This window comes from Mixophyes fleayi, chromosome 6 (assembly GCF_038048845.1).
Source record: "Mixophyes fleayi isolate aMixFle1 chromosome 6, aMixFle1.hap1, whole genome shotgun sequence".
Lineage (NCBI taxonomy): Eukaryota > Metazoa > Chordata > Amphibia > Anura > Limnodynastidae > Mixophyes > Mixophyes fleayi.
The window spans coordinates 224,856,810-224,873,731 of record NC_134407.1 but is presented as its reverse complement, the minus strand read 5'-3'; the positions used below and the strand labels follow the sequence as shown (position 1 = coordinate 224,873,731).

The window sequence follows — 16,922 nt, the reverse complement described above, 5'->3', positions numbered from 1 at the left end:
GAGAGGGGACTGTACAGTGATATATGGGGAGTAATAACTCCCAGCACACACTGATATGGGGGATTATTATTATTATATAGAGGAGAGGGGTCTGTACAGTGATATATGGGAGTAATAACTCCCAGCACACACTGATATGGGGGATTATTATTATTATATAGAGGAGAGGGGTCTGTACAGTGATATATGAGGAGTAATAACTCCCAGCACACACTGATATGGGGGATTATTATTATTATTATTATATAGAGGAGAGGGGTCTGTACAGTGATATATGGGGAGTAATAACTCCCAGCACACACTGATATGGGGATTATTATTATTATATAGAGGAGAGGGGTCTGTACAGTGATATATGGGGAGTAATAACTCCCAGCACACACTGATATGGGGATTATTATTATTATATAGAGGAGAGAGGACTGTACAGTGATATATGGGAGTAATAACTCCCAGCACACACTGATATGGGGGATTATTAATATTATATAGAGGAGAGGGGACTGTACAGTGATATATGGGGAGTAATAACTCCCAGCACACACTGATATGGGGATTATTATTATTATATAGAGGAGAGGGGTCTGTACAGTGATATATGGGGAGTAATAACTCCCAGCACACACTGATATGGGGGATTATTATTATTATATAGAGGAGAGGGGACTGTACAGTGATATATGGGAGTAATAACTCCCAGCACACACTGATATGGGGGATTATTAATATTATATAGAGGAGAGGGGACTGTACAGTGATATATGGGGAGTAATAACTCCCAGCACACACTGATATGGGGATTATTATTATTATATAGAGGAGAGGGGTCTGTACAGTGATATATGAGGAGTAATAACTCCCAGCACACACTGATATGGGGGATTATTATTATTATATAGAGGAGAGGGGACTGTACAGTGATATATGGGGAGTAATAACTCCCAGCACACACTGATATGGGGGATTATTATTATTATATAGAGGAGAGAGGACTGTACAGTGATATATGGGCAGTAATAACTCCCAGCACACACTGATATGGGGATTATTATTATTATATAGAGGAGAGGGGACTGTACAGTGATATATGGGGAGTAATAACTCCCAGCACACACTGATATGGGGATTATTATTATTATATATAGAGGGGACTGTACAGTGATATATGGGAGTAATAACTCCCAGCACACACTGATATGGGGGATTATTATTATTATATAGAGGAGAGGGGACTGTACAGTGATATATGGGGAGTAATAACTCCCAGCACACACTGATATGGGGGATTATTATTATTATATAGAGGAGAGGGGACTGTACAGTGATATATGGGGAGTAATAACTCCCAGCACACACTGATATGGGGATTATTATTATTATATATAGAGGGGACTGTACAGTGATATATGGGAGTTATAACTCCCAGCACACACTGATATGGGGATTATTATTATTATATATAGAGGGGACTGTACAGTGATATATGGGAGTAATAACTCCCAGCACACACTGATATGGGGGATTATTATTATATAGAGGAGAGGGGACTGTACAGTGATATATGGGAGTAATAACTCCCAGCACACACTGATATGGGTGATTATTATTATTATTATATAGAGGAGAGGGAACTGTACAGTGATATATGGGGAGTAATAACTCCCAGCACACACTGATATGGGGATTATTATTATTATATAGAGGAGAGGGGACTGTACAGTGATATATGGGGAGTAATAACTCCCAGCACACACTGATATGGGGATTATTATTATTATATATAGAGGGGACTGTACAGTGATATATGGGAGTAATAACTCCCAGCACACACTGATATGGGGATTATTATTATTATATATAGAGGGGACTGTACAGTGATATATGGGAGTAATAACTCCCAGCACACACTGATATGGGGGATTATTATTATTATTATATAGAGGAGAGGGAACTGTACAGTGATATATGGGGAGTAATAACTCCCAGCACACACTGATATGGGGGATTATTATTATTATATAGAGGAGAGGGGACTGTACAGTGATATATGGGAGTAATAACTCCCAGCACACACTGATATGGGGGATTATTAATATTATATAGAGGAGAGGGGACTGTACAGTGATATATGGGGAGTAATAACTCCCAGCACACACTGATATGGGGATTATTATTATTATATAGAGGAGAGGGGTCTGTACAGTGATATATGGGGAGTAATAACTCCCAGCACACACTGATATGGGGGATTATTATTATTATATAGAGGAGAGGGGACTGTACAGTGATATATGGGGAGTAATAACTCCCAGCACACACTGATATGGGGGATTATTATTATTATATAGAGGAGAGAGGACTGTACAGTGATATATGGGCAGTAATAACTCCCAGCACACACTGATATGGGGATTATTATTATTATATAGAGGAGAGGGGACTGTACAGTGATATATGGGGAGTAATAACTCCCAGCACACACTGATATGAAGATTATTATTATTATATATATAGAGGGGACTGTACAGTGATATATGGGAGTAATAACTCCCAGCACACACTGATATGGGGGATTATTATTATTATATAGAGGAGAGGGGACTGTACAGTGATATATGGGGAGTAATAACTCCCAGCACACACTGATATGGGGGATTATTATTATATAGAGGAGAGGGGACTGTACAGTGATATATGGGAGTAATAACTCCCAGCACACACTGATATGGGTGATTATTATTATTATATAGAGGAGAGGGAACTGTACAGTGATATATGGGGAGTAATAACTCCCAGCACACACTGATATGGGGATTATTATTATTATATAGAGGAGAGGGGACTGTACAGTGATATATGGGGAGTAATAACTCCCAGCACACACTGATATGGGTATTATTATTATTATATATAGAGGGGACTGTACAGTGATATATGGGAGTAATAACTCCCAGCACACACTGATATGGGGATTATTATTATTATATATAGAGGGGACTGTACAGTGATATATGGGAGTAATAACTCCCAGCACACACTGATATGGGGGATTATTAATATTATATAGAGGAGAGGGGACTGTACAGTGATATATGGGGAGTAATAACTCCCAGCACACACTGATATGGGGATTATTATTATTATATAGAGGAGAGGGGTCTGTACAGTGATATATGGGGAGTAATAACTCCCAGCACACACTGATATGGGGGATTATTATTATTATATAGAGGAGAGGGGACTGTACAGTGATATATGGGGAGTAATAACTCCCAGCACACACTGATATGGGGGATTATTATTATTATATAGAGGAGAGAGGACTGTACAGTGATATATGGGCAGTAATAACTCCAAGCACACACTGATATGGGGATTATTATTATTATATAGAGGAGAGGGGACTGTACAGTGATATATGGGGAGTAATAACTCCCAGCACACACTGATATGGGGATTATTATTATTATTATTATATATAGAGGGGACTGTACAGTGATATATGGGAGTAATAACTCCCAGCACACACTGATATGGGGGATTATTATTATTATATAGAGGAGAGGGGACTGTACAGTGATATATGGGGAGTAATAACTCCCAGCACACACTGATATGGGGGATTATTATTATATAGAGGAGAGGGGACTGTACAGTGATATATGGGAGTAATAACTCCCAGCACACACTGATATGGGGATTATTATTATTATATAGAGGAGAGGGGACTGTACAGTGATATATGGGGAGTAATAACTCCCAGCACACACTGATATGGGGATTATTATTATTATATATAGAGGGGACTGTACAGTGATATATGGGGAGTAATATCTCCCAGCACACACTGATATGGGGGATTAGTCTTATAAAGGACTATGCAGTGAGATATAGAGAAGAATAAGACATATGGAGAAGAATATGAAATAACACCTGATATACACTGTTGATGATATGAGTGTTATTACTTATTATTGTCTTAAAAGTATAGTGATATATGAAGAGAGATAAGACAGATCACTATACACATTATTTCCATAGCTGTATGTTTTTACTTAGAGAGTCACATTTCCTTTTTGTAACAAGTTTACGCCCACTGGCTGTAGCAGACTACTTTCTGCTCTTCACACTTTTTCCATCATTTGAGCCTTGTTTAGCAAAAGACTCCTGCTCCACTGACATTTTGCTACATTTCAGTATTGGAAAACTGCAGTATACAGCTGCATTTGCATCACTCCCTCTCAGGTCTTGTAGCTGTCTCTGTGAGCTGAGTCAAGTCCTTAGCAGACTCCTCTCACATAATTACATTTCTCTGGACGGAGGAGTGGTCAGTTATTGGAGGTGACATTGAAATGCAGCAATGTGGTGGGAAACTGGAGTGGAAGGATGGTAATGATTGGATTGGAGGGCCATCTGGAATGGTTTGTGGAGACAGCAGAAGTGGAAGGGTCTGGAAAATGAGTAAGGAGTGAAGTGTGAACAGGGGGGCATGTTTTTGTTGAGCAGAGTGGAGTGCAGTTGATGCATAGGAAGGGTAAGTAAGTTGAGGTTTCACTCACTCAGTAGTAGGAAGTATGAGATGGGGCTCTGCAGTGAGATTAGAGCCCTGTTGGGTTACAGGAGAACGTTGAATGTAGGAGCAGCAGCAGGATTTTGTAGGTTGATGAGGTGGATAAGATGTGGTAACTGTTGGAGACTCAGGATCTGAGTTTGTGGTGCATATTTATAGCTGTGTGTTTGTAGATGTACTTTGTTTTATCATGGGTGTATGTGTGCTTGAGGCTGGGGATCTGATTGGTTTACATGTGTTAGAAGGTGACAGTGTTGGGGAAGAGGCATGATCAGCTGTGTGTCCATGACAGTTTGTCTTCTGGCCTAACCCTTAGTATTACGTTGTGTAATGCAGGCTCTGTAGGGACGTGATATAGTATTTGGGGAAGTAGACTGCCCGGCCTGTGTGTATGGTGACATGGAGAGTGTGCTGATAGTCCTCTCCCTCAGCCATTACATTGTCGGCTCCAGCAAGATGATTGGTTGTAGTGTGTAAGTAACCTTGCTCTGCCACTCCCCCTGAGAGAACCTTCAAATCATACTCCTCCCACTTCTGGAAATCCAAGAACCAGTGTTTATCTTATTAATGTATTGTTTCCTGTGCTTTGTACTTACGTCAGGTATATTTTACATCTTATCTGTTTCTGGAACTGATTATAGTATCTGTGAGTGAGAGCTGTCTGTTCTTCATTCACCGAGAATTACTGCATTATCTGCTGAAATCTTATCAGTCAGTCCTGAGTTATCCTTCCTGTGACGTGTTACACGCTTGAGATTCCTTTGTTGTATCTATAACACATGAACATTTCCCTGTCGTAGAATGTGACGGCAGAAAGGCCATCAGGTCTGCTTAGTCTTACGTTGTTGTGTGCTTTTATATTATAAATCTAATATTACACAATAGCTGTATGATTGTCCCATATTGGAGACTATTCCATGGGTCTATCACCCAGTCTGTACAAAGTCTTCCTTGTGTTATCTTTCAGTCTTCTTCCAATATTAAAGTGTCCTCCTTGTTCTAGATATCATCTTATTTGTAACAATACAGCCTTCCTGATATTAATACTGTTCTATCATATCACCTCTGTCCTTCTCTCCGCTCAGCTGGACAAGTTCTGCTCTCAAAGTATTTCCTGATATGTTTTACTTTGCAGCCCATGTACCATTGTAGCAGCTCTTCTGTGAGATATGTTGTACAGAACTATATACAGTACTTGTGATGTGAGGAGTTCTGGGAATGTTACAGTGACATCACTCTTATCTGTAGTAATATAACAGGATATGACAGGAGAGGTGAGGGAGTCTGTGATATCACTGTTATCTGTAGTAATATAACAGGGATATGACTGGAGAGGTGAGGGAGTCTGTGACATCACTGTTATCTGTAGTAATATAACAGGATATGACTGGAGAGGTGAGGGAGTCTGTGACATCACTGTTATCTGTAGTAATATAACAGTGATATGACTGGAGAGCTGAGGGAGTCTGTGACATCACTGTTATCTGTAGTAATATAACAGGGATATGACTGGAGAGGTGAAGGAGTCTGTGACATCACTGTTATCTGTAGTAATATAACAGGATATGACTGGAGAGGTGAGGGAGTCTGTGACATCACTGTTATCTGTAGTAATATAACAGGATATGACTGGAGAGGTGAGGGAGTCTGTGACATCACTGTTATCTGTAGTAATATAACAGGATATGACTGGAGAGGTGAGGTAGTCTGTGACATCACTGTTATCTGTAGTAATATAACAGGGATATGACTGGAGAGGTGAGTAACCCTGTGACATCACTGTTATCTGTAGTAATATAACAGGATATGACTGGAGAGGTGAGGGAGTCTGTGACATCACTGTTATCTGTAGTAATATAACAGGATATGACTGGAGAGGTGAGGGAGTCTGTGACATCACTGTTATCTGTAGTAATATAACAGGGATATGACTGGAGAGGTGAGGGAGTCTGTGACATCACTGTTATCTGTAGTAATATAACAGGGATATGACTGGAGAGGTGAGGGAGTCTGTGACATCACTGTTATCTGTAGTAATATAACAGGATATGACTGGAGAGGTGAGGGAGTCTGTGATATCACTGTTATCTGTAGTAATATAACAGGATATGACTGGAGAGGTGAGGGAGTCTGTGACATCACTGTTATCTGTAGTAATATAACAGGGATATGACTGGAGAGGTGAGGGATTCTGGGAGGGTCACATTGACATTCCTTATAATGTCTGCATTACCACCTAGACTGTAGGCAATCATGTAGTTATTTGCACATAGAAATAATATTATTTGTTAATATACAGGGTTACACAGTGGTGAAGAAGACATCTGGTGATAGTGAGACACCCAGCAGCCATCCCTGTGTGTCAGAAATATTGAGCAGGACCCAGAGCCCCATCACGTTGCCCCCACCTCACTCACTGATGCATGAGAGAGATAATGACCAGAAGATCCTGGAACTGACCAACAAGATCATTCAGCTGCTGACTGGAGAGGTGACTGCTGGGAATGGGACATTATACAGTAACACCAGGGGATGTGTCTGGGTGATGACCATTGTGTGTGTCAGGGTCCTATAAGGTGGATGATGTCACTGTCTATTTCTCCATGCAGGAGGAGGTGTATATATAGAAGGACACAAGGGTCTGTACAAGAAAGAGATGATGGAGAATCTCCAGCCCCTCACATCACTGGGTAAGAGGAGGTTTGACCATAGACCTCTCTATATATATATGGGAGATGTCATCACTATGTTTATAAATATATTTTGTACATTGTGATATTTTTTATCTGTGTATCAGATGAGAGTGCAATATAACATATTTTATTATACTCAGGATCTCCGGTTTTATTTGTGTCTGTATATAATAAAGATTTTTTTTATTGAGTAATGTTTTAAAATGTTGCTCTAACAATGTATTGGAGAGACGGCACCATTGTAATAATAAGCTTGGCATTTTTGTCCACCCACAGCATTGGCAGATATTCTACACCCTTTCCTTGCAGTTCTAACCCACTACGCTGCCACCTAACGTCTTCGTTCTAGAAGCACCCGTTTAGGGCTTCCTCGTCATCTATAATTGCAGTGGTATCAGACACTAGGGGGCACTGCAGCTTGTTTTGAGAGTACCTTGTGGATTCCCTGGGATCCCACCTAAGGTCCTAATACCACGGCCTATGGTTTCCGGCCCTGTTACTACTGCGATTAGCGTTGCCCATTTAACAGGAATCTGTTCTGTTTCTCCCATAATGGTGAAGTATATCTGATTTCTGTGCTGGAACGAAGACTTGATAAACTGTCAAAGATAAATCCATCAAATGCTGTGGGGGCAGCACAACTGGTAATCAGGTTTTGTTATTTTCTTTATGTTAACTGAACACTAAGTTGTCAGCAGGGGGGTTCAGGTGTTTTCTTTTAAAATTGTAATCCGTATTTATGATACATATGGATAGGCAGCAGAATTTATACTGTTATTTTATGTTATTAATAGGAAGGATAAAAATTAATTTTATAAATCTAACCACAATACATTTTTCCTAACAGAACAATCTAAAGATCCATCTGCTCATATTAAGGAGGAATCAGTCTCATGTGATGGAGGAAACCTCACAGACACTGACATTTATACACCCACAGATCATACACAATATACATCTCATATTAAGGAGGAATCCGTCTCATGTGATGGAGGAAACCTCACAGACACTGACATTTATACACCCACAGATCATACACAATATACATCTCATATTAAGGAGGAATCCGTCTCATGTGATGGAGGAAACCTCACAGACACTGACATTTATACACCCACAGATCATACACAATATACATCTCATATTAAGGAGGAATCAGCCTCATGTGATGGAGGAAACCTCACAGTCACTGACATTTATACACCCACAGATCATACACAATATACATCTACTCATATTAAGGAGGAATCAGTCTCATGTGATGGAGGAAACCTCACAGACACTGACATTTATACACCCACAGATCATACACAATATACATCTCATATTAAGGAGGAATCAGCCTCATGTGATGGAGGAAACCTCACAGTCACTGACATTTATACACCCACAGATCATACACAATATACATCTGCTCATATTAAGGAGGAATCAGTCTCATGTGATGGAGGAAACCTCACAGACACTGACATTTATACACCCACAGATCATACACAATATACATCTACTCATATTAAGGAGGAATCCGTCTCATGTGATGGAGGAAACCTCACAGACACTGACATTTATACACCCACAGATCATACACAATATACATCTACTCATATTAAGGAGGAACCAGCCTCATGTGATGGAGGAAACCTCACAGACACTGACATTTATACACCCACAGATCATACACAATATACATCTCATATTAAGGAGGAATCTGTCTCATGTGAAGGAGTAAATCTCACAGACACCAACATTTATACACCCACAGAACAAGGGACAGAGCAGATCAATCACTTTAAAAACAAATCTTGGTCCTGCTCTGAATGTGGAAAGTGTTTTAACAGGAAAAACAACTTATTACTGCACCAGAGACTCCATACAGGAGAGAAAACATTTTCTTGCTCTGAATGTGGCAAATGTTTTACCAGTAAAGCAGATATGAAGAGGCATCAAAGAGTTCACACAGGACAGAAACCATTTTTTTGCTCTGAATGTGGTAAATTCTTTGCCTGTAAATCAAATCTAAAAAGCCATCAGAGAATCCATACAGGGGAGAAACCATTTTCCTGCTGTGAATGTGGGAAATGTTTTAAAAGGAAAGAAATCTTAGAAAAGCATCAGAGAATCCATACAGGGGAGAAACCATATTCTTGCTCTGAATGTGGTAAATGTTTTACCTGTTCAGCATATCTGAAAAAGCACCAAAGACTCCATACAGGAGAGAAAACATATTCTTGCTCTGAATGTGGTAAATGTTTTACCAGTAAATCAAATATGAAGAGGCATCACAGAGTTCACACAGGACAGAAACCATTTTTTTGCTCTGAATGTGGTAAATTCTTTGCCAGTAAATCACATCTAAAAAACCATCAGAGAATCCATACAGGAGAGAAACCATTTTCCTGCTGTGAATGTGGGAAATGTTTTAAAAGGAAAGAAATCTTAGAAAAGCATCAGAGAATGCATACAGGGGAGAAACCATATTCTTGCTCTGAATGTGGTAAATGTTTTACCAGTGAATCAGTTCTAGAAAAGCATCAGAGACTCCATACACAAGAGAAGACATATTCTTGCTCTGAATGTGGTAAATGTTTTACTAGTAAAGCAGATTTGAACAACCATCAGACACTCCATACAGGAGACCAACAATATTCTTGCTCTGAATGTGGTAAATTGTTTACAAGTAAATCAGATGTGAATAGGCATCAGAGAGTCCACACAGGACACAAACCATATTCTTCCTCTGAATGTGGTAAATACTTTGCCAGTAAGTCTAATCAAAAAAACCATCAGAGAATCCATACAGGAGAGAAGCCATATTCTTGCTGTGAATGTGGGAAATGTTTTACCAGTACATCAGGTCTGAAGATGCATCAGAGAGTCCATACAGGGCAGAAACCATATTTTTGCTCTGAATGTGGTAAATGTTTTGGCTGTAAATCAAATCTAAAAAGCCATCAGAGGCTTCATACAGGAGAGAACTCATAGCCTTGCTCTAAATGTGTTCAATATAAAGATTCTTAATAATGCATCATAAATTTCACTCAGAAGAGTGTTAGGATTTTGGGACTGCCTCTTTAACTTTGGTGAGCATGAATCACTGACTGTGTATGATTCGTTACCTATTCAGCTGTGGTGATAAGTTATTGCACACCTGTCTCATTAGATTAGGGTGTGCTTCTCTCCTGACCTGATTGGACCTTTATGAGTTTAAAACACCTTCCTTTTCAATGCAAGTTTTGTTAGTGTAGAATTTACTGCAGACTCCTGCACAGTCTGCTCTTGGAGAATCTTCAACTATTGGTTTCTGCTTCATCTCTGGCTCTGTACCATGGCTAACGGCGTTAATATTTCAATTCAGCATTTTGGCGTCCAGCTTACTTTGGATTCAATGTGTGAGCTTCACAACTTGTTCATTAAACTACTTCTATGGAACAATTGTCTGCTGGCTAGAAGAGGAATCTTTCTACATCACTCTGCCTGCTGATACCGCAGTGAGGGTATCTGGGCTTGTCTCACTTGTGCTTGGACTTTTGCTGTTTTCAGGTGATCAAGTATATTGGATATCATCCATTACCAAGATTGAATCTGGGAGTACTATTGTTTGCTTCAGTTTCTGAACTGTTATTATTCTGTTTGAAGTACTACAGACTGACAGTGTCGCTGAAGATCTTTAATTGCTACACCTGTCTGAGATATCGATTACTAGAGAATTTATTCAGTGCTCATTAATCAGTAATAAGCTGTGTTTTCTCTGTATCTGATCATCGGTTCCTCTGGATGTTTTCAACATATTCAAATAAATGCACAGTTGTTTGAAGTCCTCTTCTGCCTCTGTCTTGCATTGAATTAATTTGCAGAGAGAAAACATATTTTGTTTTAGAAATGCTTTACATGTAATACAGAACTTATTACATATCGGACAACTCAGCCGCTAGTACACCTGTATTCTTGTTCTAATTGTAAGATGTCTTTTAACTATAAATGACGGCTGGGTACTCATCAGAGAATCCATACAGGAGGTTAACCATATTATTGCTCTGCATGTGGTAAATTTTTACCAGTAAAGCTTACCTGAAAATGCATCAGATAATCCATAGAGGAGAAACAAACATTCTTGCATTGAATATGTTAAATGTTTCACCAATAACATAAGGTCTGAAAAAGCATCAGAGACTTTATACCAGAGAGAGATCATATAGTTGAAAAATGTTTTACTTTTACATAAAACTTACTAATGCATCAGAACTTTCACACAGGAAAGAAACCATATTTTGTTCTGAATGTGGGAAAAGTAACACAGATGTTTTTGTACGTCAGATAACTCACCTGGAAGTGCACCCGTATTTCTGCTCAAAATTCGTGTTCTTTAATCTACACATTGCAGCGTCTTACACATCAGATGAGTCGTACAGTGTAGTATCTGTATTCATGCTCTGAAAGTGGTAAATGTTTTAGACATAATTGACATCTTGTTTTACATCAGACAATTCACAGAGGAGAGCCATCATATTCTGGCTCCGAATGTAATAAAATACTTCTTGGACGTCAGACAATTCATATAGGAGAGCAGCCACATTCTTATACTGAATGTGGGGAATGTTTGAGCTACAAATCACAGCGTGATACACATCAGATGCGTCATACTGGGGATGCGTATCAGATCCATATTCTTGTTCTAAATGGTGAATTGTAAATAAGATCTGATACAGGAGAGTAACCTTAATCTTGTAACCTCTCACCTCTTCTGTTTTTCCCCTGGCTCCTTTTCTCTCCCCTTTGCTCTACTGGCTCCCTCTTGTGCCTGATTTTGTTTACCCTCCCTTAGGATGTAAGCTCGTATGAGCAGGGCCCCTCTCCCCTCCTGTCTCCAAACCTTTTCTTCCGCTCCGTCTTTACAGTATTTGCCTGCCTGGAGTTTCTGAAGTTCTGGTACTTTGTGTTTATTGTTCTGTATTGTTTTACCCTGTATAGTCTACTGTTTGTGCCGTGTACGGCGCTGCGGATACCTTGTGGCGCCTAACAAATAAACGATAATAATAATACTCTGATTCTTTTTTTTACAATCAAATCTTTATTGAACACCCTCATTGCAAAAAAATGTGATAGCAATCACAATATTTTATATATGAGAAACATATTACACATTTTATAAACAAGAAAGAAGAGAGAAAAAGAGCAGAAATGAGCAAGAAAAATGTGTCAAACACAAACTAAGAAACATAATTTGGTGATTTCTCTAAACAATAAATGAATCTGAAAGTTCCAGTGACCGTTACGCTGACGGTCTGTTCACAAACTCACAGAACTAGTAGGCGGAGGTCTTCACCTTTAGCAGCTGCTTTTCCCATAGAGCTTTATATGCTCACCGGTACTCAGATGCCCCCAGGACTTAACTCCAGAAGTAGTGTAAGTTTGTAATACAAAACCGTAGCGGCAGGCCAGATGGCAGCGGATGGTCAGACAAAAGCAGAGGTCAGAGGTCACTAGCAAGCAGAATAATCAGATAACACGCCAAAGGTCTGGGTCACTAGCAATACAGCGGGGTACAAGGTAGAGGCAGGGGTCATATACAGAAGATCAATCAAGGAGATATACGCTAAACAGCACAGGAGCAGGTTAGCAGACAGGGAACTGGAAGCTATAACCGGCAGTGAGGCTCAGACCTCACTGCCTTAAATAGTACTGAGAGCTAATCAGAACAGAGGAGAACAGGGCTGACAATCGGCCTCAGGAGGCTGCTAATTAATACTAGCTAGAACTGGCATAGATCATAACAAAAACCAGGAAGCATGTATAAAAATATAAATGAACCAGTTTAAATCATATGAGAGCTCCCCCTGGAGTTGGAGGATCACACTACACCCTCCTAAACAGCATAGAAATCAGAGCACTCGGCCGGCTGCTAGATCACGCCAGGATGCGGCGTTGCGCCGCGGCTCGTGACAGTGACCAGTTTAGCACCTACATTGAAAAGAAAAGCTATAAAAATGAAACAACAGTTCAAAAAGAATCTTTACAGTCTGTAGGGCCATAAGTCCATCAACCGTCTGATCTTCAGCTGGTCTATATAGGTAGCAATCTGGTTCCAAATTTCTAAAATGATTATTTAAATCTTAGTGGCTCCGCAGCAGAAATTTCAAAGAATAAATACCATATTATTGATAAAATTAAGGGAGTTTAACTTAACCTGTTTAACAACATATTTTGAATTGCAATATATTGGATTAAAATATTGTGGGGGGTTTTAATCACTTATGTAACATTATTAGATGATATAAGGCTCAAAATGGTGAATAAAAATCTGTTCTTTATCAACATAGTCACTTCCATTACATGTTTTAATGCAAGAACACGTCCATAAGCACCAAAATATATACAGTATATTCCATAGAGAAAGAAACGATCTAAAATGTATCTTTTGTGTTACATCATTTGTCAGACCTTCAGTTGCGTAGACAGCTCCACGATTGAGTTACAGCAATCTGACTCCATGTTCGTGCTGAATCAACGAACACGTCCATAAAAGCTTCGGCCTTAATGGTTGTAATTATATTGCTTTTTGGAGTTTGAGTGGTAGAGTTTTTACAATTTTTTTAAATGTTGTAGACAAAATGTATATGTACTATGGTCCTTTGATCACTTATTCCAGGGCTGTTTCCCTCCGTTTAAGGGCAGTTAGATTTCCTACGCTCCCGGAATCAGCCCACGGATGGGCTTGGATATATTACCGCTCAGTGTTTGGCAGCTGTCATAAGGGGCTGTTACAGGGCTACCAACCGGAAGTAGATCAGTGGAAATGTGACAATGAGCTCCACCAAACTAAGCTTCAGAAGATGGACCCTTCCTGGGAAACTGCCCAGTTTAGTCCTCCAGGGCCTAGCTCAGGCCCAGCTTCCTTAACACCTTTGAATACTGTATACCAAGGAAACTTTTATATAGAGAGGGAATCTGGAAACCCCTTTGTGGCTGGATTACATATAAATAACTTATTTATGGCTGGATCACATAGGAATAACTTATTGTAGATATTTAATTTAATTCAGGGTGCAGGGCACCGCTGTATATCATTGCAAATGTACTGATATTTTTTTATATTGTGTATAGGAAATGTATTTATTTCTGAGACAGTGCCAGGGGAGGAAATTGGATTTTCGTAACTTTTCTAAAGAAAGCCTCATGCTAATTAATTATTTTCATGTGAAGTGATCAACATGTCTTTTTAGCCTGAAAGCACATCAAGGAGATTCGTTATCTGTTATCCTGCCTTGTTAAAGTGAAAGGAAACCTCTGAACAATGTGATTTAGGATATCACAGATTGGTGTAAATTTTGTTAACTCTGCATTGCATTTAAATCCATGTTTGGAGAACATATTGCATTCTGATACTTGATATCTGATGTAATATCTCAGTCTTTGCTGAGCCATCTAGGATCAGTGGACGGTGTTACCCCCTGCTAATGTGTGTGAGAATGTGTATAAAACGAGCACAGTTTGACCATGTAATGTATCATCATACATCTGTAACTTTTGGAAATATCTCTAGTACCACAGACTGGCATCTAACTGTCCTTATTATTACAGCTTGAGCAAATAAATCATCAATCTAATCCGTTATCCGGCTGTTCTGAGGTTGGGACCTAGCATTCCAGTACCAACGCTCTGCCCACTACCTGCAGCTCTGGTCAGTGTGATAGGCCAGGGAGGATCCATCCACAGCAACCCTGATCCATAGTAAGTGGTCAGCAGTACCAGCCCAGGTGTACCCTAGCAGTGACAGTTACCCAGAAGGAACAGGGTACTGGATGCCGGTAAGGAGTCCAGTGATGACAGCATTTGTAAGCCCCTCCTACTGCGGTTAGAGTGCATATGGGATAATGAAAAGGAACGGTGGCAAAGTAAGCCCAGCCGGTTCCCAGCAGCAACAGACAGGGTGGCGTTGCCGGTCCATCCTCTCACAACAATGATATCACAGACGTCCCGGTGCAAGGGGAAGCTGTACAACTATCCCCAATAGATGAGAATGAAGAAATACATTACTTCAGTAAATTATTTCTACATGTTCCAGCCACAAATAAGTTATTTATAAGTGATCCAATCACACTTGTGCTCAAGGTCTGTATGATCATTTACATGGCCTATGCTGACTGATCGTTTGTGACATTGGTTCCATATATTAGTCCATAAATCAGGCTCTCCCCAGAGTGGCTTGCCAATAGTTCTCCAGTCATCTTCCTTCCAAGTAGGCATACAGGTAGCTGTCTGTATAGATGACAATAGGACCATCGGTTTCTTCAGGGTACATGATAATCGCTTTCGGTTCTGCACACTGACTGGATCCACCTTCTACACTCTCATATAGTATCAGTTGTTGCATATGTTGATATTTTGCAGCTGTCCAACTTCGACCATTTTGTGTTAATGTCGCTGGACCATTTGTAAACCATACTAAATGCCTCTGTTCTTCATCCAATGAGGAGTAGGGCTCCACCAGGGTCGGACTGGCCATCTGGCACTTCTGGCAAATGCCAGAAGGGCCGATGGTCAGATGGGCCGATCCGTCCCGCTGCAGGCTCGAGCAGCAGCAACTCCTGGCACCAGGGCTGGATGTCAGCCCCGCACACAGGGTGGATTGACAGGCTAGTGCCGGGAGAGGCATCAACTGTAGTAATGTTTGCGTCCACGGATCGTAATGATCCAACCCACCCCTGCTCTCTTCTCTCTTTTTGTGAAATCATCATGTGACAGCGCGCATCACATGATGTGCGCGCCGCCCCACGTGTGCAGAAGGGAAAAGAAGGCAGAAGACCCGGCCTCTGCAGCGCCGGATAAAAGATGGTAAGTGTCAGGGACGGGGAACATCTGGCCACTGGGTCTAACACCAGTTTGGGCCGCCAGCCCCCCCGCGTGGATACATGAGGTACCTTCAGCATATACTGAGTATTACCTAGCACACTGTGTATGCGGAAGGCACCTCATGTATCCACGAGCGGGGGGGTGGATGAAGACTCTTTTATTTTGCTTTTAAAAGTAATCGGTGGTTAAATATACTGATTTGCCTCAGTTCTACAGTTGAAGCCATAGTCAGCGGCACAGTGCTGTATATGTATGTATGTGAACAAATTAATTATAATATAATTATTCTGATATATTTGTCCTTAAAAAAAAAAACAACACATTAGTTGTTGATTGGTTGAAAACTGCATTGCCATATTTAATATTATTTAAAGCACATTATATTGGGACAAATATCACAAAAATATAGCAGCATCCAGTAAGTAACTTTAAATTAATTCTAGACAAGTAGTGTTGGGGAAGTCAGGGTAGAGGGGATATGGATTATTTCTGCAGTAGTACATAAAATAAATACATTTTATTTCACTAATACCAGTTGACATGCCAGCTAGTAATTGATCGGTGTTACCAGTGATCTATTAATGCAGAGCTGCTCTGGTATGGCTGATCGCTGCCTGGAGGAGGTCCTGGTGATGGGCTGACTGAATGTTTATATTGAACGCTAGCAGTTTGATGCTCGGAAACCAAATTGCATGGTTCTTGGACAGCTATATTTAGGAAGAGCAACTTTCTCTATATACTACGAAGAAGCCATTCTAACGCTGAGGTAGTTGTATGTAACACTGGTTATCTGTAGTCTGAAAATTAAA

At 40.1% G+C, this 16,922-nt stretch overlaps 2 protein-coding genes across 2 annotated transcripts in view; one reads left to right on the top strand and one right to left on the bottom strand.

The window, feature by feature from the left end:
• Positions 1–16,922, bottom strand: part of LOC142160092 (uncharacterized) — a 270,628-nt gene that overhangs the window by 144,113 nt on the left and 109,593 nt on the right. The gene's annotated exons all lie outside the window — the stretch shown is intronic.
• On the top strand, positions 6,890–12,235 carry LOC142160095 (uncharacterized). The gene is made up of 3 exons (XM_075215042.1): positions 6,890–7,061; positions 7,180–7,260; positions 8,111–12,235. The coding sequence occupies exons 2-3, from the start codon at positions 7,227–7,229 to the stop codon at positions 10,243–10,245; spliced, it is 2,169 nt and encodes a 722-aa protein (XP_075071143.1). The 5' UTR covers positions 6,890–7,061; positions 7,180–7,226; the 3' UTR covers positions 10,246–12,235.

Bases quoted from the DNA above. Each gene is read 5' to 3' on its own strand.
- LOC142160095 (XM_075215042.1), top strand. From the start codon at position 7,227: ATGATGGAGAATCTCCAGCCCCTCACATCACTGG. The intron at 7,261-8,110 runs GTAAGAGGAGGT...TTTTCCTAACAG, and splicing joins CCAGCCCCTCACATCACTGG to AACAATCTAAAGATCCATCT.